At 49.8% G+C, this 19,543-nt stretch overlaps 6 protein-coding genes across 6 annotated transcripts; 3 read left to right on the forward strand and 3 right to left on the reverse strand.

Annotated features, from left to right (window-relative positions):
• Positions 1–1,094: 1,094 nt before the first annotated feature.
• Positions 1,095–3,247, reverse strand: H6S33_010007 (uncharacterized protein; the record flags this gene model as incomplete). Its single annotated transcript, XM_044841923.1, has 5 exons — positions 1,095–1,275; positions 1,327–1,458; positions 1,552–3,026; positions 3,087–3,098; positions 3,164–3,247. The coding sequence occupies 5 exons, from the start codon at positions 3,245–3,247 to the stop codon at positions 1,095–1,097; spliced, it is 1,884 nt and encodes a 627-aa protein (XP_044697150.1).
• A 1,332-nt stretch (positions 3,248–4,579) lies between these two features.
• H6S33_010008 (uncharacterized protein) lies at positions 4,580–6,265 on the reverse strand (the record flags this gene model as incomplete). The annotated part of the gene is made up of 1 exon (XM_044841924.1): positions 4,580–6,265. The coding sequence occupies one exon, from the start codon at positions 6,263–6,265 to the stop codon at positions 4,580–4,582; it is 1,686 nt and encodes a 561-aa protein (XP_044697151.1).
• Positions 6,266–9,289: 3,024 nt separating this feature from the next.
• Positions 9,290–12,761, forward strand: H6S33_010009 (uncharacterized protein; the record flags this gene model as incomplete). Its single annotated transcript, XM_044841926.1, has 7 exons — positions 9,290–9,466; positions 9,538–11,081; positions 11,150–11,235; positions 11,290–11,692; positions 11,750–12,123; positions 12,178–12,650; positions 12,714–12,761. The coding sequence occupies 7 exons, from the start codon at positions 9,290–9,292 to the stop codon at positions 12,759–12,761; spliced, it is 3,105 nt and encodes a 1,034-aa protein (XP_044697152.1).
• A 1,527-nt stretch (positions 12,762–14,288) lies between these two features.
• On the forward strand, positions 14,289–15,890 carry H6S33_010010 (uncharacterized protein; the record flags this gene model as incomplete). Its single annotated transcript, XM_044841927.1, has 1 exon — positions 14,289–15,890. One exon carries the CDS (start codon positions 14,289–14,291, stop codon positions 15,888–15,890), a length of 1,602 nt encoding a protein of 533 aa, XP_044697153.1.
• Positions 15,891–16,361: 471 nt separating this feature from the next.
• Positions 16,362–17,054, forward strand: H6S33_010011 (uncharacterized protein; the record flags this gene model as incomplete). The annotated part of the gene is made up of 2 exons (XM_044841928.1): positions 16,362–16,689; positions 16,750–17,054. The coding sequence occupies 2 exons, from the start codon at positions 16,362–16,364 to the stop codon at positions 17,052–17,054; spliced, it is 633 nt and encodes a 210-aa protein (XP_044697154.1).
• A 958-nt stretch (positions 17,055–18,012) lies between these two features.
• H6S33_010012 (uncharacterized protein) lies at positions 18,013–19,230 on the reverse strand (the record flags this gene model as incomplete). The annotated part of the gene is made up of 2 exons (XM_044841929.1): positions 18,013–18,996; positions 19,048–19,230. 2 exons carry the CDS (start codon positions 19,228–19,230, stop codon positions 18,013–18,015), a joined length of 1,167 nt encoding a protein of 388 aa, XP_044697155.1.
• Between the last annotated feature and the right edge of the window lie 313 nt (positions 19,231–19,543).

Below are 19,543 nucleotides of genomic sequence, written 5' to 3' on the forward strand. Positions count from 1 at the left end.
GCAACTAACTACGCGGAGATAAAATTAACTATGCTGACTAGAGATACTATCGCTCTGAGAAATACGGACCTTCATGGCTAACGACTTATTTCGTAAACTTCTCACATACTGGCGCTGCCCGTTGATATGGGGTAGTACTCTAGATGAGCACCCACTGATCTACAACGGTGTGCAGTCAAACTGCTGTGCAGCATGTGATCATTGGCACTGTGATACCTACTCTTTCTAGGGCCTGCTCCGTTAACAGTGTCTATATCATAGATCGAGCCCAATATATCTAATTGAGCATGTTCGGGTCCAATATATCTCATTGAGTACCTATTCGGGTCCAATAGTTGAGTTGAGTATCCAGGTCCAAGGTCAGTCGATTCTGCGCACGGCACACAAGCCACACGACGAACCTAAGACCAACATGTCTGCTATGTAGTATATGTTTCTTTTTGCTGCACAGTTCAAGGGGTAAAAACAAAACTGGCATGACTGTCAAAAACCGTTATGGCGCCCTTTTAAATATGTAGGCATGCATACACAAAACGAAGCCTTTTTGGTTTTATGGGTTGAGTTCCTGCATGTTTGGATTCTTGAGTTGTAACTTGCAACCGAACAGGCCACCACCACCGACCGGCCTTTATCATAAGGTCTCAGAACCCAGCCAACAACTTTCCGTGTGGACCGGATCGAGTTTTAAGTTTTGAGGTACGGGTTGCTCTGTTGTTATGTGGCGCTGACTCACAGCGGCACTAGACGTGGAGTATCAAAGACAGCTCCGGTGTGTGTGTGCCCAATCATGTATTCTCGCTCGTTCAGCCCTCAGCTCCCGTTGTGGAAATGACATTCTTGGGTTACTAAGTAGACACATACATGTACACAGATATTCACCAAGTAAAGGACAGATCAAGCAAAGCAAAGCACACCACCACGTTAATTATGAGAATACCCAAAAATATGCCTCTGTATTCTCTGATCCTCCTAGAAAAAAAAGTATTGAAAAAACAGTTACGTAAAAATCATTATCTAAATAATATGAAATCCTCGTCTCCATGTATTAAAGAATAACCTCCTCCTCCTCCTCCTCCTCCTTACTCGATTTCAACTCAAGTCCACTGCTTCTTCTTCACTCCCCCCTTCGCCTTCTTCCCTCTCGCCGGTGCGGTCAGCACCCAGCTCCAGTCCTCAACTCCGTCGACGAATAGCTGATATTTCAGAACGGCCTGCTCCACGTTCGTGGTATCGATTGTGATTGCTCCGAATTTCACGTTACCGTCGGGTTGGTATCTAGAAGGGTTGTTAGCGGATCCGCTGCGCGGGGGACGAGTGGCTACTTACTTGATAGCGATGTCCTCGTTATCCTCTTGGCGGTACGTCCGAATCGGCAGGTAGAACTGGCTCAGCGGGCTACACGAAAACTCATGAACCGCGCTGCTCGCCGGCCACTGCGAATTTTCCGGCGGCGGGAAACTACACACGAAAGAAAAGCGAAGAGTCAGTCGAGATGCAAACGACGTGCGTGCGGGAAAGAACAGCAGCAGCAGCAGCAGCAGCAGCACTCACGCAGTAGCAGCAAATTCATGGCGATCACCACTCAGCACCACCACACCGCTTCGTCCGCCCACACTCCATGCAGTCTCCAGGATTTGTCTCCGCTCATGCATGTATCCGGCCCACGTGTCGTTCCCGCCGAACCTCCAGTTCTTTGTGAACGGCACGCTGCTGACGATGAACTTCCACTGCACTTCCTCCCCGTGGCCCAAGTCGGCGCCGCCGTCGTCCTTCTTGAGCCAGTTGAGCAGGTCCTCGAGTTGCTGCTTTCCTAACATGGTCTTTCCCGGGCCGTCTGGGATGCTGTCGTGAGACCTGTAGCGGCGGGTATCGAGCATGAAGAAGGATGCGCTGGAGCCCCACGAGAAACTGTAGTATGTTTCGTCGTCTGCGGTGCGCACGGCTGGGGGGTTGGGCGCGTGCTGGTAGTGGTTGAAGGGCTCGATGGCGGCGGGGTAGATGCCGGTTGTGTTGGAGGACCAGTCGTTGGCGATTTCATGGTCGTCCAGGACGTGGATCCACGGCAGGTTGTTACCAGCCGCCGGCCAGTCGGGGGAGGCGTAGATCTGGCGGTAGTATTGGCGGTAGGACTCGACGTCGACACCGGGGCGGCGGGGCACGTCGATGTAGATGAAGTCACCGAGGAAAAGCATAAATGAGGCCTTCAGCTCTTCGAGCATTCCGCCGAGGACCTTGAACCCTTTTACTGCTAGAGGGTGCTGGAGTGGATCATATGGGAAACGTGGTTTAATGCATGAGCTTGTTAGGAAGGTGAACTTCCCTCCAGCGGGGGGTTTCCCAGGAGGGGGGGCAGTGGTGAATGTTCCATTGTGGGCCGAGGATGTGAAATATCTGTACTTGGTTTCTGGGTTCAAGTGGGGGATTGTCACTGTCTTGGTGTAATCTGTGGACTCGGTCAAGAAGGGGATTGTATCAACGAGATGTGCGTCGATGATGCCAGGAGCCTCAACCTGATACCACACAGACACTGGGTATTTGAGCTTATCAGGCTCGCGGAAGAGGAGCTTTGCAGAATTAGGGCCGACATAGCCGATCCTGGAGAATGAGAGGTCCTTGGCTTTGTGGAAGTAATCAGTGCGGAATGTCAAGTCCCATGTTGCAAGGGCTAGAAGACTGTTGATTGCGAATGTTGTCCACGATAGCTTTCGAGACGAAGGCGAGGGCGTTCCCAGTAGTAGAGTTTTAAGAGGATGCGTATCTTTGCGGCGGTACACAACTGTCTGTGTAGCTTCCACTGCAGAGAGCTTGTTGGGGTTGAGCAAGGGGTCGATTTGTGTGCTCTCTGACTCCACTATCACAACCCCTGGTGTCTTAGAGACTGCGTATCTAGCCTCCTGGATCAAGGGCTGCACGATATTGATCTCGGTAGTTTTATCAACTATCTTGTAGGCTGGTTTTACAAGGTATATAATTGCGAAGGTGGCTGCGTAAATAGCGTATGCGGAGAATATAACGTTGACGAAAAGCTGTAGCCATTTGTTAGCAATCTCCCGCAGGCCCCCGGGAGAGGTGTAGGAATTACATACATGACCTGGTATCTGCACACAAACTCAAAAATTAGCAAGAATCCCAATACCATGAAGGAGCTGTAGCTATCGCATACCCAACGTAGAAAGATATAGCTCGCAGCTCTAAGCGTTATAGAGCTTAGGGCGCAAATGGCCGTGAGGGCCGGTGTAGAATCCATTGTGTTTCCAGTATTTCTGCCGCAACGATACTAGTACTGTTAGGAGGCGGGTGGGATATGTATGCTGTAGCTTGTGGATGTTTAAATATTCACAGCTTAGTGTCTGTTGATTTGTGGTGTTGAGGTTTTGCCCAAACTTGTTGCCAGATGTTGGTTGGGTCTCCCCGGAGTGACGCAACCATGACACAAAGTACGGGAGGCGGAACTAGCCGAGGCCGCTTTCTTGAGCCGCAATGATGCTTCACATTCCGGTATAACAGAAATATGTTACGCGTGAAACTGGGAAATCGGTCATTGGCATACAAATTTGGTTGTGAATAATTGTCCTGACCTTTGATATTATGGGAGATAGCAGAAATCAATGATATGAGCCGGAGGGCTCGTGAACTGAATAAGCAAGTGCTGCAAAGACCGAATTATGGGGGTCACTGGAATTTGAAGGGTCTAGCGGGAAGCTCCGGAATTTGCATCTCAGCCAGGGGTGTTTTGGGCTGGAGAAGTTGCCGTTTCTTTAGCGCTAGTACTATTTCTGGGTCAATGGCGAACCTATTTGTCCTTGAGCCCCCATTGACACATGTTCGCCATTGATCCAGAAGATACTGTAGGCTTTGAAGCTTTTTCCATCGCAAGAAGTAGATTCAGAGATTTTATAGGACGTAGTCATGCAGGCTAGAAAAAGACCTTTCCGATACGTACTCGTTGTCCCGATACCTGTCTTGAAGAAAATCACAAAGCTTTATTTACAAGAGTAAGAGCATGGCGCTTTCACGTGTGGATTTTACATCTCTTACACTCACAACTCCCTCTACCAGCCTCCTACTCAAACTGGCAACGGCGTTCTTTCCATTATCATCAATTGGGTACTGCTTGGGAGGAGAGAGTTAAATTGCGTGTTCCGGGATAGTACTGCTTCTCAGATAATGGTAATAAGTTGTCATGAAGGAACACTCGCAGATCCATGTTTGCCAAGGATCCATAGGTTGCGCTCTAGAACACATAGTATGTAAGGACATCCCTATTTCCGATAGAATAAGGACTTCAATGGCGGTTTTATATATTCAGGGTAGAACCATATGGATCTTTGATATATAAATAAACTATTGTGTTGTAAAAGTATTTGTGGGGTGAACATGATGTGTCTTGCCAATCCGCTTCGATAACGAGGGGGACAATTGACTGTTTAAGAAAAGAACCAAAAGAGGGTTGCGCGATGATCGATCTTCATAACTTCATTAACTACTATTAAAATACTCAAGGAGATTCAAGCTATTGTCTACTCGATTGTCAGTTAAATCCAGAAATCCTAGGTGTAATTTTTCTTACCTTAATAAACTACTTTCGGCGCCATCCAAGAATTCGAGAGACCAAACCCGTTGGTTTCAACAACTTTGAAGCGCGATCCTTCAACAATTTGAACTCACTCCTATTCTTTTCCTTTTCTTTCTCCTTCTCCTTCTTCGGCTTACCCCCAAACTCCTCTGGTACCAAGGAGTACCGTACAATCTTGCTAGGAGGTATTTTCAATTTTTCTCCACCTCTTCGAGTCTCAGCTGCAGTCCGGTCAACAACAATCGTTTTTTTGCTATCAATTTGGGCCTGTTCCGCTCCCTGAGCCCCATATTCCAACAAGATTTGTACAATATTCTCCCGTCTTATCTCCAACTCGTATTCTGCTTCTAGAGCTGTTTTTCCGCCCTTGTACCTCGCCTCAATATCCGCACCCTTGTCCAATAAGATCCGCATCGCATATTCGTCCCCGTTCTCTACTGCGTGATGGAAGGGAGTCCGGTCGGACATATCTCGAGCGTTGATATTCGCACCTCCATTCAAGAATAGTGATATCATATTCTTGTATGTCAATTGTGCAGCTACTTGATTCCCCAAATCCAGTTGTTTTGGCGTTCTACCAGGAGTATTCCTCTCCTCCTTTATTCTTGTCGTATGCAGGCCATTCTCGGCAGCGTAATGAAGCGCTGTCTTCCCCCTGGCATCCATAGCCCTGACATCTGAACCATTCTCCAGAAGTAGATCAAGGATAACCTCTGGATCGCGTTCCTTAAATATAATCATCCAACAACAAGATTCCGCTACCCATTGGAGAGGAGTGCTTCTTCTCTCGTCAATTGTCACGACATTTGTAGAGGCGTCATTTTCTAACAACACCGCAACAACATCCTCGTGCCCCATCTTTGCGGCCCAATGGAGCGCTGTTGCGCCAGCTTTGGTAGTGGTCATGCAGTCGACTCCCTTCTCTAACATTCTCTTTACTACCGCTACGTGTCCATTTTTTGCTGCCGAATGAAGTGGCATGTTTCCGGCGCGATCGAAAAGTCCAGCTGCTTCATCGGCTACAAATCCGGTATCCATCATCAGACTGACCACCAAATCAAATCCCTTTTCGGCCGCTAAGTGAAGAGGCGTCTTTTCACGAACATTCATGTATGTGATGTCCGCCCCCTTCTCTATAAGAACCTTGACAATCCCCGCATGATTACTTGCAGCAGCGAAGTGTAGGGCAGTCCACCCAGCATGGTCTTCGATACCAATTGCTCTCTTGACTAGGGCCTCCCCTCTTTCCTTTGCGACCAGCAATCCGAAACATCCCTCGAGCCCCTTATCGGCCGCCAAGTGCAGTGCCGTAGTTCCGACCCTGTTCTGTGCGGTGATGTCGATTCCCCTTTTCTCTAACAGTACACGAACCACTCCTTCGTGGCCATTTTTGACTGCTAGGTGAAGCAATGTATCGTCATCCGCAACACTTCGGACCGTAACATTACCTCCCCTCTGTGCGATTTGAATGATGGGTGTTTCGTGGCCTTCGATTACAGCCCATTCGAGAACAGTTTCTAGCTTGTATTCTTTTTTCGATAGTAGGTCTGCAACGGCGAGATCGTAAAAGCGAGGCGTTAAAAGGGACGCAAGCCGCCGGTTTGTAAGGAGGAGAGACTTGACGTCTTTTTGCCCGAGGTATTGCGCGATTGCAAGTATGGTCTTGTTTTCAAGACTGAGAAGAGCCATTTGTAGTGTAATTCAACGTGGGGTATAATAATCTGCCTTGTTTGTTAGTTACTGTAGCACGTGAGACAATATGGTTAAATGTTGAGTTTGTTCATGGTAAACACACCCCTGAACGGACTTGTAGAACGTACCAAAACGCGTTAAGATAGTTCAAAAAATACAAAACTAAAAGGAAAAATGCTTAAAGGAAGGAAGGACTAGGAGATTGAGGTGATGAAAGACTTCTACGGCCGCGGAGGGGTACCTAAGTACTTCACTGCGTTTATGACGAAAATGATGATGTGGACTGTAAGACATCGTTCTTTCGAGCGTGTCCCCGGGTCGGTAGGTTTTGTCTAGAGCGTGGGCCAAGGGGCCAATGGGCAAGAAATCACTGTCTTAGATTGACAATTTTGATAAAGCCACGGACCCTGTAAACTCAGCCAAGACCATGTAAAATTTGTTTTCTGCAGGGATTGGGTCACGGGGCACCACCAAGTTGAACCAACATGCAGCCTTAACCAATTGTCTACCCACGCGAGTGAGAGATGATGATTTCTAAGAAGGCTTTTCCCGTTCGATCACTTTTACCGAGTCGACACGTCTGGTACAGGAGACACGAGCAGCTTCCCGATTGGGGCTGCAAGCTGTCAACGAAGCAACCCCGCATATCAACCTCCAATAGTCATCGTCGTGAATCTTTTCAGTATTTAGTGCGTGTACTGTGCTAAACGAATCCTAGGATCTACAAGATTTTGGGAGCTTTATCATTTTGTTCAACTCTAAACAAGTCACCGGTCAGTTTACATGATGCAAAACGCCTGAACTGACTGTATTTATGCAAGAATCATCCATTTCCCCTCATATATGAGCATCACTCTCCACATCTTATCGAACCCACGCGGAGTGAAGCCTAACTAAGGGTTCTCCTCACGCATGTACCTTACCTTTCTTATCTCTAGTATCTTCATCTTTCCCCTCCTCTCATCCCCACCAAGAAACGTGTTTTCTCCACTGGGTGATAGGTTCATCATCCTCTCGTTTGATGTGAGGAGAGAAAAGGAACCTCAAAATTCCTGTCCCCGTCGCCCTTGGATATCTAGGATTTCTGGACCGATGAAATTTGATCATTAAGATAATCCTTACATAGCTGCCGGGTCCAGAGGAAATGGCCCGTGCTTTTCGATTCGCAACTAAACATTCGCTGCAAGTGAGACCGAATTTCGTCCGATATCTCGCACTAAGTATGATCCACTAGTCTAGCCAGTATTGATGAAATCAAAGGGTCAATGAGCATCGCTCGACCTCAAAGTAATTCCAAAGCTTGGGTCGATGGGTGTCTTACTAGATCAGATAAGCCCAGTACCATATATTCAGCCTGAGAAATAAAGATATGCGGCACTGAAATAAAATGGATGATCGTGGGAATCCACGAGAAATACTCATGTCATGTGCAATGACAACTCATATATGTAGAGCACTAGTAGTCTATAGTGCTTTCACATGGTCAATTTCAGTCACTCACTTGTAATACATGATATGCTTGTGGTATTCGTGGTAGTGCTAAAGCTCTGTATGTAATGTAGTGGTGGTGGTGGTGGTGGTATGTATATCATGTAGTTGTCGTCGTCGCCGAAGAGATTAAGAGGTTAGAATGAAGGCACATGACGTCGTTCGTGCTTTTTAATTTGAACCTTGTAACTACCGAGTACAGAATTTGTAACGTCCCGCACGGCTCAAGGTAATACCAGAGCTTATTTTTTCCAAGTCACAAATTCCTTTGTGGCGTACAGAACCTACTGTGGCTTCTTCAGAAGGCGTACAGATTCTGGTAGAATTAATGCGAAAGTGGGTTTTCCGTGACCCGATAGTCCCATTGGCCCTCAAAGGAATTTTTGCAGTGAGCACGGGCCAAGAAACCCACCCTTTTAGTTCTGACTTTCGCAATAATTCTACCGGATACTGTAGGTGAAAAGGTTTGTTGCAGGGATTAGATAAAAGATAAGAAATGGAAATCCCAATCTTGATAGGTGGGTAATTTTTATAAAGGTACAGCAGATAGTTTAGCTGCAATGTACGTTTATTTAAAAGATAGGATGGGGCTTACTTTGGATATCCAGAGATGCTGGGTCCTGACTCGGTCCGGAGCTTTGTCACTTCGGGACAACCCGGGGATAGAATTCTTCTCAGGCACCATGCCATTAAAAATTGTTTCCACTAGGGGATAGAAACCTAAATAACGAACCTCGGTTCATCAAATCTTTTGGGTCAATTACTATAGATACATAGGGTATTGTAGTTCCTACAATATCGATGTGCAGGTTGAGAGGGGAATGAGTTTTTGCGCAGATTTACCCCTCCGGATATTTATATAGCCGGTTCCGAATATCTCCTTCTCGCCCGAAATGCAATACTTCACACGATATCACTCGTCAGGTACCAATGCTGAGCTCGAGTCTCATGCAACATTTGAAATGCTCCTTTCGGACGACCGGTGGCGATGTTGTAGTAAGCTCTAGGCTCTAGTGTGGTCATGATTGTCATTGATGCCTCGTTTTATGACAGCGCAATTGTAGCTGACGCTCTTACATAACCCAAATACGGGTCATCTGTGCGCCTCGCCAAGGATTCCGAAGCTTGGTTGTCAAGGGGAAAGATTAGATCGTGCTTATCTATTCGCTCAGGGTGCAGAAAGAACGAGGGATTTTATCGCGCTAGCTACGAAAACGGACTAGTGGGTCAAATCCCCACGAATCTCCTCTCGTGCACTTCATGGTTGACCTTTTTTTTTCTTTCTCGTTTCCTTCTAGAAGAGAGTGCCCTGTTTAACGGACCCCCTCCCCAGTTCTACGGCACTTCCTCGGGTCACCCCTCCGAGTTTCCCTTGTTCCCGAGCATTCATTGCCCCCTCCGTTCCCCGAGCATCTATACCACTACAACCACAGTAACCGCCACATATTCATCGCCGTTATCATCGTATTGCTCCTCTCCTCCCCCCTCTTCATCTTCTTTATACCCATCACGAGCATTTCTTGATACCTCAGCATGCTTCGTTCGAGCCTTCGCTCATGTCGCCTTGGCGGCAGTTCTATCTCCAGACTTCGTGGCTCGGTCCCTGTGACTACTCCACCTCGCTGGTCCAGGTCTCTACCAGCACAGGGAAAGTTCTTGGCTGTGCAGTCAAGAAGCTATGCTGCATCATCAGCTAATGCGAAAGGAGTGGTATGAATGATGAAATGGTCGATAAATGAACTTCCCGAGTATATGGAAACTGAGAAAACTTGTATTTCTAGGATCCTTCAGATGCTTTCCTGCAAGGAAACACCGCAAACTATATCGACGAAATGTACCTCTCGTGGAAGAAAGACCCCCAAAGCGTTCACATTTCATGGCAGGTATATTTCAAAAACATGGAGGGAGATGGTCCTGCATCACAAGCTTTCCAAGCACCCCCAACTCTCGTTCCTACCCCCACCGGTGGTGTCCCTGCGATCGTTCCTGGGGCACACCTTGGCGGCAATACCGATGTCACAAAACATTTGAAGGTGCAGCTTCTTGTTCGTGCATACCAGGTTCGAGGACACCACAAAGCAAAGATCGACCCCCTGGGAATTCGATCAATGGATATTGGCGGAACCGCGAACCCCCGTGAGCTTGACCTTGACCACTACCAATTCACTGCGAAAGATCTTGATGACGAGTATACGCTTGGTCCCGGTATTCTCCCAAGATTCGCTACGGAAGGCAGAGAAAAAATGACTTTGAGGGAAATCGTCGCTGCTTGTGAGAAGACCTACTGTGGCTCTTACGGTGTGGAGTACGTTCACATCCCGGATCGCGAACAATGCGACTGGATTAGGGAACGTGTTGAGGTCCCTACTCCCTATAAATACAGCCCTGATGAGAAGCGCCGTATTCTTGACCGTTTGATTTGGTCAACATCTTTCGAATCTTTCCTTGCAACTAAGTACCCCAACGACAAGCGCTTTGGTCTTGAAGGTTGTGAGGCCTTGGTGCCTGGAATGAAGGCATTGATTGATAGATCTGTTGACCACGGGGTGAAGGACATTATCATTGGCATGCCCCATCGTGGTCGTCTCAATGTTCTCTCCAACGTCGTCCGCAAGCCCAATGAGAGTATCTTCAGTGAATTTGGAGGGACAACCGAGCCCGGTGATGAGGGGTCTGGAGACGTCAAGTACCATCTCGGAATGAATTTTGAAAGACCTACTCCCTCTGGTAAACGAGTGCAGCTTTCTTTGGTGGCAAATCCCTCTCATTTGGAAGCTGAGGACCCAGTTGTGCTGGGAAAGACCCGTGCAATTCAACACTTCAACAGTGACGAAAAGGCACATGCTACTGCTATGGGGCTCCTTGTACACGGTGATGCCGCATTTGCTGGACAAGGTGTGGTTTATGAAACCATGGGTTTCCACTCTCTCCCCGCATACTCGACCGGTGGTACCATCCATCTCATTGTGAACAACCAGATTGGATTCACAACAGATCCCCGATTTTCTCGCTCCACACCTTACTGCTCTGACATTGCCAAGTCGATTGATGCGCCTGTCTTCCATGTCAATGCTGAGGATGTCGAAGCTCTTAACTTTGTCTGCCAGTTGGCAGCGGACTGGAGGGCTGAGTTCAAGAGAGATGTTGTTATCGATATTGTGTGCTACAGAAAGTATGGACACAACGAGACCGATCAGCCCAGTTTCACCCAGCCCTTGATGTACAGGAAGATCGCCGAAAAAGTACCGGCTTTGGACCAGTATGTCAAAGCTTTGTTGGATGAAGGCAGCTTTTCGGAAGAGGACATCCAGGAACACAAAAAATGGTTCGTAGCCTTTGCCCGTTCAGAGTTGTAAACCATCGAAAGAGTGCTCTAATTGACTTGGGATTTAGGGTGTGGGGTATGTTGGAAGACAGCTTTGCCAAGTCAAAGGACTACCAGCCCACTGCCAGGGAATGGCTTGCTAGTGCATGGAACGGTGAGTTGATAACGTGAGATCTTCGAATAAGCTCTTGTACTGATGTATAACTAGGCTTCAAGTCCCCTAAGGAATTGGCTACCGAAGTTCTCCCTCACCTCCCAACCTCAGTCGATGAGGCTACACTGAAGCACATTGCCAACACAATTTCCGCTGCTCCCGAAGGATTCCATGTTCATAGAAACTTGCAGCGTATCTTGGCAAACCGTAAGAAGACTGTCGAGGAAGGCAAGAACATCGATTGGTCGACTGCCGAAGCACTTGCTTTTGGTAGTTTGCTCAATGATGGCAAGCACGTTCGTGTCAGTGGACAGGATGTAGAGCGTGGTACCTTCTCACAAAGACACGCGGTTCTCCATGACCAGGAAACAGAGGATATCTACACACCCTTGCAGCACATCAGCGAGAACCAGGCTAAATTTGTCATTTGCAACTCTTCATTGAGTGAATTCGGAGTGTAAGTCTTTCTAGAATCTTGTATTTTCTCCGAGACACATAAGCTAATATCTTCTAGACTTGGTTTTGAATATGGATACTCACTTTCTTCTCCTGATGCCTTGGTCATCTGGGAGGCCCAGTTTGGAGATTTCGCCAACAATGCCCAATGTATCATCGATCAGTTCATTGCTTCCGGAGAAACTAAGTGGCATCAACGTACTGGCTTGGTTCTCTCACTTCCTCACGGGTATGATGGACAAGGTCCCGAGCATTCTTCCGGGAGAATTGAGAGATATCTCCAACTGTGTAACGAGGACCCCCGTGTTTTCCCCTCAGAAGCAAAGCTCGAGCGCCAGCACCAAGATTGCAACATGCAAGTTGCATACATGACCACTCCCTCCAACTTGTTCCACATTTTGAGGAGGCAGATGAACCGTCAATTCAGAAAACGTGAGTCACACATAATCCTTGAAGATCAATGAGATAGATTCTTACAATACACAGCCTTGGTCATCTTTTTCAGCAAAGCTCTCCTCCGCCATCCTCTTGCTCGCTCTGATCTCTCAGACTTCACCGGAGACTCACACTTCCAATGGATGCTCCCCGAAACCGAGCACGGCAATGGTATCAAGGATCCCTCCGAGTGCACTCGCCTATTGATCTGCACAGGTCAGGTTTACGCTGCTCTCCGCAAGCACCGTGAAGCCCACAAAATCGACGATATCGCCATCGTTCGTGTTGAGCAACTGCACCCCTTCCCTTGGGCACAACTCCGTGACGAACTTGACAAATACCCTAATTTGAAGGAGATCGTCTGGACCCAGGAGGAGCCACTCAACGCCGGTGGCTGGAGCTTTGTGCAGCCGAGATTGGACACCATTCTCCGCAACACGCAGAACCATACAGACAAGCACGTCCAATACGCTGGCAGAAACCCCAGCGCCAGTGTTGCCACTGGTCTCAAGGCTAGCCATATAGTACGTTTTTTTCCCGATCATATATGACCCGTTATCAGAATTTGATGCTAATAATCTTTACAGAAAGAGGAGCAGGAGCTGCTGAACGACGCCTTGCGCCTCAAGAACTGATTCTCGACCTGTTTCCCTGGTTCGTGGAAAATTCTGGAATGATCAAGAAGGTGCTATCTTGGTTTCGGAGTTTTTTTCTTTCTTCTTTTTTTTTTTTTTTTCCTTGTCATCCTAAAAGCTGTGAGTGACTACATTATATCGGGGGTGGGGGTTACTGCTCTATCTCGCTCCAACCGCGCGCCATAACATCAAATTACTACTACAATCTATATGCCCGCGATTATTATTTATACATACTCTGAGCTCTCTTCTCTGTTGTTCGGACTTTTTTTTTTTTTTCTTCATCTTTCATTTTTTATCCTTTCTTGTTCTCTTTTTTTCCTGCTAGTTTTGTTCTTGATATTATTTGACTTGGTTCTTGATATCTGTCCTATCTGTATTATAATTATTTCCTAGAGGCTCCCTCCCCCCCTTCCATCTTGGAAGTTGGTTCACTGTAGCATTTTTACTTTGTTCGAACCCGTCCACCCACCCTTGGTTGTCGCAAAAAAAAGGCACGGCCAACTGTTGAAGAATCTAGATTATGATATTGAAAAGATATTTCGAGTTTTTTCCCGCTAGCTATATAGTTGAGGAGGAGGATCAAGCTGATGGGCGCGGTATATCACAACTATTTCTCTTATTTCGTTGTCAAACGCGCGGAAACCGCATCGCGGTTGCAACGGCTAAATTGGAACTATCCCTGGTCGTCACGGTGACTAACCCCCGCCGCCCATGCGCGGCGAGCATCAAGAGTTAACTACATGACCTAGCCGGGGTCAACAGATAAGGTCTTCCTACAGGGCTGAGATTCCAGGGATTCCAGCGTCCAATGGATTGGTTGGGCCGTCTTATCTACGCCGCCTACGATCATTCCAAAGATGCTTTACCTCCGCATCTCTGACTCTCACTCAGCTCATAATTCATAAGTACCATACAATTAACCACGCCTAGTACGGTAATCCTACTCTACTATGGTGCGAGAGGCCTTGGGGGGGGGGGGGGGGGGCGGCCTTGTAATCCCTGTTCATACCAGTTCAGTATTGTAGGCCTTGCAGCCATAAAGTCGACTTAAAGGTGAGGCTCCTCGATGTTTGCTTCCTAGGGCCAATGGGAGAATTGACTGAAGTGGTGTGTACAGGGTTGACAAGGTCCCTCTTGCACCATATCAAAACTACGGCCAGGGGGGCTGAGCTGGTAGAGTAGGTATCGGATATTAACAGCAAGTAGGTAGCCAGCGGTACTCTGCGTGCAGATTGAAATTTTGAGGATCTACATAGCTCAAGGTGTTTGCAAACGTGAGTACATGAGTCAATGACTTTTTCTCATGACTCAAGATTCGGAGGCTGAACATAGACATCGATATCAGTGAGAGTTGGAGTCATATCTGGGGTGCATTCGGTGATGTTTGGTAGCTATAAAGATTATCCCCCCCCCAATTCTATCTTTACTCATCGAGAAGCTTAGGTTCTATGCCAGTGGGCTAGGAGACTCGCAGACACCAGCACCTTCCCAAAGAGCAGGAGGACCCTCCCCGCAACCCCCACCATGGACATCAGCGGCCTCGCCCACGCCATCTCCGGCGCCGCCGGCATGAGCCCAAACAGCCTCGTCGGCCTCCTCAGCCTCGGCGCCATGGCCACCAACCGCGTCCCCGGCCTCGAAGTGATCCGCGACTACTTCCACAGCCTCAACCTCGACTTCGGCACCCTCACCACCTGGTTCATGCTCGCCACCGCGCTCTGGACCGGCTCCATGTTCCTCTGGAACTATGTCTGGGCGCTTATCGAGAAGCACTACACCTGCAGCATGCGTCTGGTGAACCAGTACGGCAGCTTCAACAACGACTTCCACACCTGGCTGTGCGAGACGCAGGGCGACCAGCTCCACGGCACGAGCAGCTACGACGTGGAGCTGCACTCCCGGAGGACTGCCCTGCCCGCAGAGGCCAAGGTGCAGATATACTACCAGATCACCGCCAACGCCGAGTACTCCTTCCGCCACAACGGGCACCTCATCAGGGTCACAAAATCCATAGTCCGCCAATACGAGGACAACGAGCAGCAGGTCACCACGCTGCGGACCTACGGCCGCGGCAACAAAGTGCTAAAGGCCCTCCTCCAGGAAGTCTTCGAACACACGCGCACCGTGCAGAAGGAGATGACCAGCGTCTTTGGCCCACACCGCATCGACGACGCCGGCCGCGACGTGCACTGGCGCCGCATAATCTTCCGCCCCAAGCGCCCCATCGCGAGCGTGGTGCTCGAGGACGACCAGCGCGACAAGCTCGTGGCCGACATCGCGGAGTACCTCCTCCCGCAGACAATCACATGGTATGCAAACCGCGGGCTGCCATACCGCCGCGGGTACCTCCTATACGGGCCGCCGGGCACAGGGAAAACTAGTCTTAGCATGGCGCTGGCTGCGCACTTTGGTCTCGGCGTGTATGTGCTCTCGCTCACGCAGCGCGGGCTCGACGACGAGAGCCTGGCCGCGTACTTTGCGCAGCTGCCGACGTACTGTATTGTCCTGCTTGAGGACGTTGATGCATCTGGTGTACGGCGGGCAAACGACTCTATCGCCGCCCCTGCATCTCCCCCTACCACTGTCTCCAAGACCACCTCCCCGAAAGACAAGGACCCACCCATCGCCGGCCCTCCGCTTCCAACCGAGATGCATAAAACAAAAGTAACCTTCTCCGGCCTCATCAACGCCATCGACGGCGCCAGCGCCAGCGAAGGCCGCATCCTCATCATGACCACCAACCACCGCGAGCACCTCGACGAGGCGCTGATCCGGCCGGGACGGGTCGACCTACAGATCGCCTTCTCGTATGCCTCGCGACCCGTCATTGCCCGCATCTTCGAGAACCTGTATGATGTCAGCAGCGAGGATCTCGCACTGCGGGATTACATCCCCGAGGACTTTCCCGGGAAGGAGGAGATTGGGAAGATGGCGGCGAGGTTTGCGGACATGGTGCCGGAGGGGCGGTTTACGCCCGCTGAGGTGCAGGGGCTGTTGTTGTGCTACAAGAAGGATCCGAGGAGGGCGGTGGAGGTGGCGCCGGCGTGGGTGGAGAGGAGGTTGGCGGTGAAGGAGGAGAATGAGAGGAGGGCGAAGGTGGCGAGGGCGGGGGTGGAGTCTTCGTGATCTTTGGTGTATAAAGGCGTTGCGTGGTTGTTGGTTTTGTGCAGCGTGTTTTTGTTTATAACAGCGGTTTTAGATGTGTAGATACAAAAACTAAGGACAGCAGGAAATCAATCCTGCGGAAACAGACCTGTTCAAATGAAATTCAAGATCCTCAGCAACTCAGGAACACACACCAGCGCTCTCGCAGCGTAAGTGATGGACGCACCGCAAAGGGGGGGGGAAAGTCGGTATCGCATCACAGGCCATCACTCGGCTGTTTGTCCCGGGCAACGGACCAACCTGCGTGGTTCAGGGAGGTGCGGGAGGGCCCGAGATCAAACAGACCCTTGCAGGCACACTAAAAAGTGTACCTCTCGGCCCCATCCCATATCGGACCCCCAGACCTCACCACACTCTGCCCACAACATCCCCCCACAACAACCTCTAACTCTCCCCACCGTGACCACCACCACCATCACCACAACATCCGCAATGTCCGCCCCCCACCCCCAACACCAAACCATCCCCCTCCTCCCCGTCAGCCTCGCCCTCACCACCCTCGCCCTCTACCTGCACACCCACCACCCGCTCCTCCCACACATCGTCCTCATCGCTTTCTACACCGCGAAGCTTGCCGCGCACTACGCCGTCGCCAACGGCGCCCTCAGCATCGTGGACGACATCGTGCGCATCCATGGCGCGGCCGTGAGAGAGCGGTGGAACACCGCACTGGGCATCTTGCAGCTGGGGGCGGGTGTGGGCGTGTTGCTGTGGGGGGTCGTGTGTGTGGCGTGGGGGGTTCTGGATTGGGTTTTTAGAGGTATGTGGTTCGCCGTGGAGCAGAGTAGTGAGGTGTGGGGCTGATGGTGTGTGTGTGTAGGGTATTATATCTTGGAAGAGCCTGCAGTCGTCCCGTGTATCCAATACAAGGAAGAGGAAGAGGACGAAGACGAAGAGGAGGAGGAGGAGCTAGTGTTCAGACTCAGCGGGTCCGGGGGCAGGTTTGAAGGAGAAGTCGAAGTCATGGGCGGGGAGGAGAAGGTAGTGGGCAGGTTTGGACCCGCGGGCTTTGCAAGTGTGTCTCCGAGCTCGACGAGGACGCTGGTGGTGTTTGATCCTGCCATGGCGCGCACTGTGGAGTGGCGGTACAGCTCGCAGCTACAGAAGGCGGTGGGTGAGGTGTAGATGCTTGCGTCGAATGGTGCTGATTTCCCTTTTTGTGGCTACTGGTAGTGAACACTACTATTGGTGTAATCACAATTGGGGTTTGCTTTATGGTTGTGGTGTTTCTGCTTGTTTAGTTTGTGTGGTGTTTGATTCTTCGCGTTCTTTGGGGCGGTTTTGGTGCCTGGCCGTTATCATCGTTATGAGCAAACAAAGGTCAAAAAACCAACCAAAGCCAAATCAAAGCCCCACGGTGCACACAGAACTGTTTTCAGAGATGATCAAAGTGAAGAACCGAAATGTAGACGAACTGATGGGCTGAAACAAAGGAAATTTCTTTTTACAATCACAGTTTTAGAGGCCAAATTACCGCTAATACAAAAGTACAGATACATGTAGTTTGGAACAATGTCTAAACTACGTAATGAAACGTTTAACAATTGTGCAATTGTTAACGACATTCACTGACCAGTACAATCAACAGGAACAACCCCATGGTGTTCTCAACCCTGATAAGCCGTCGACCGCTGGCTAGACCGACTCGTCCATACTAATAGCTGTCTTTGCTATCTGTTATTAGCACTGTGTCAAGACAACGAGTCCGGTTGTCTTGATAATACGTGTTTATTTACAAAGTATTTTTTTTACTATAAAAGGAGTTTGCTCTCCCTACTATTCTTAGTTATTAATTATAAAATACTATTCTCCTCGGTCTCTTATAAATGTCCTTGGACACGGTATGGAAAAACATCTAAGTTCACTGCCCAAGTTCCTGCGAGTGAGAATCCGTGATGCGTTGCTTGCAAGGTCAGGGAGAAAGAAAAAAAGAAGTAAAATCTATCATTGAAAGCTCATCTATAACTTTTGAACAAAGGAAAATGTCTATACAGCTATGTCTATAGCTATCGAACGGTCAACAACGACCAATTTTCACCATATCATCTCGATCCCCATGCACCCACTCTATATCTACCCACCATCAATTCCCCCACCGAAAGAGCCCCTCCATAATGCGGTCCACATAATAGATCCTATACTGCTGCCTGCCAATCCACGTCTCACTAAAAAAGAACACATACACCCTCAAGACCATAAAACCGCCCATCACCGCCCACGACACCCCTGCCATCGCCAACACAAACACGCCAAACCCAAACGACACCCTCTGCACGCCGGCACTCCCCGCGCCATACTCCGTCGCAAGCACCGCCTGCATCGCCGTCAGCACGACCGTGAAGTACACAAACGCAAACAGCAGCCACTCGAAGCTGATCGTGTCGAACAGGAACTTGTAGCGGTTGTCGCCCAAGTGGAACGGCTCGTGCACGCACATCTCGTACAGCAGGTTCAGCCGCGTCAGCCGCAGCTCGCCGTAGTCGTACCGCTGGCTCAGGATCATGACCGAGGTGCTGGCCTCGATGTCGGCGGAGAAGGCGCACCATTGCTCCCAGGTCACGCTGGACGGGATGAGTTTCTTGTCCTTTGCAATCTCGAGGTCGCTCTCGTGGCGGATGAGCTTTGTGTATGACTTTAGGAAGCCGCAGGCGCTCGCATAGAGATCCGATCTCGCGTCTTCGCTCGGCGCGGTGCAGATGTACTCTTCGAAGAAGTCGTGGTGGAGGAGAAACGCCGGGATGGGTTTGAGGTAGAGCTGTTTGCCCTCCCAGCAGAGGTGGAGGTCGATCTTTTCGGCGACAATGATCTCGCGCCCGGCTATGAGTTGGCGGTGGAGAGGGCGCTCTGGGATGAAGGGCCCGACGAGCCAGAGGTGGCGGACAATCGTGTTGATACGGTTGACGGAGAACTCCTCCGTGAGGAAGGAGATGATGGTGGTGCCGGAGTGGAGGGTGGGGAGGGTGTAGGGGCGCTTGCTGGAGTCGTCGGGGGTAGCAAGGAGGGCGTTGTGGGCGGCGTAGGGAGGAGAAGGGATCGATATCCGGGGGATTTGCTGCTCGTATTCATCCTGGGAGGAGTTAGTGGGTGCCGGGAAGGTAGGGGGGAGAGCGGGACTTACGGGGACTGGGGGTGGAGGCGTGCTGGAGCGGGAGGGTGAATCTGGTGGTGGAGGGGTGCTGGAGCGTGAGGGTGAGGGTGACGGGGTGCTGGAGCGGGAGGACGGCGGTGAAGGGGTGCTGGAGCGAGAGGACGGCGGTGAAGGGGTGTTGGAGCGGGACGGTGGCGGGGTTGCTGGAGACATCTTGTGGGATGTATTAAAATTTAATTGAGATCGAATACCGCTACCAGAGTAGATATCGCTATGATTGTTGACTTTTGTTGACTTTTGTTAAATTGAGTGATAATACTACTACCAGAGTAGAGCAGATATCGATGCAACTGCTGCTGTCTATCGAAACCAAGTAGTAAGTAATAATACTACCGGAGTAGATTGCAGCTGCTGTTGACTATCGAGACCGAATACCACTACCAGAGTTGATATTGTATAACTATTGTCGTTTGTTGAGATTGAGTGATTATACTTTAAACGCTATTGATTATTGAGATCGAATAAT

This window comes from Morchella sextelata (genome assembly GCF_020137385.1).
Source record: "Morchella sextelata strain SCLS chromosome Unknown scls_4, whole genome shotgun sequence".
Lineage (NCBI taxonomy): Eukaryota > Fungi > Ascomycota > Pezizomycetes > Pezizales > Morchellaceae > Morchella > Morchella sextelata.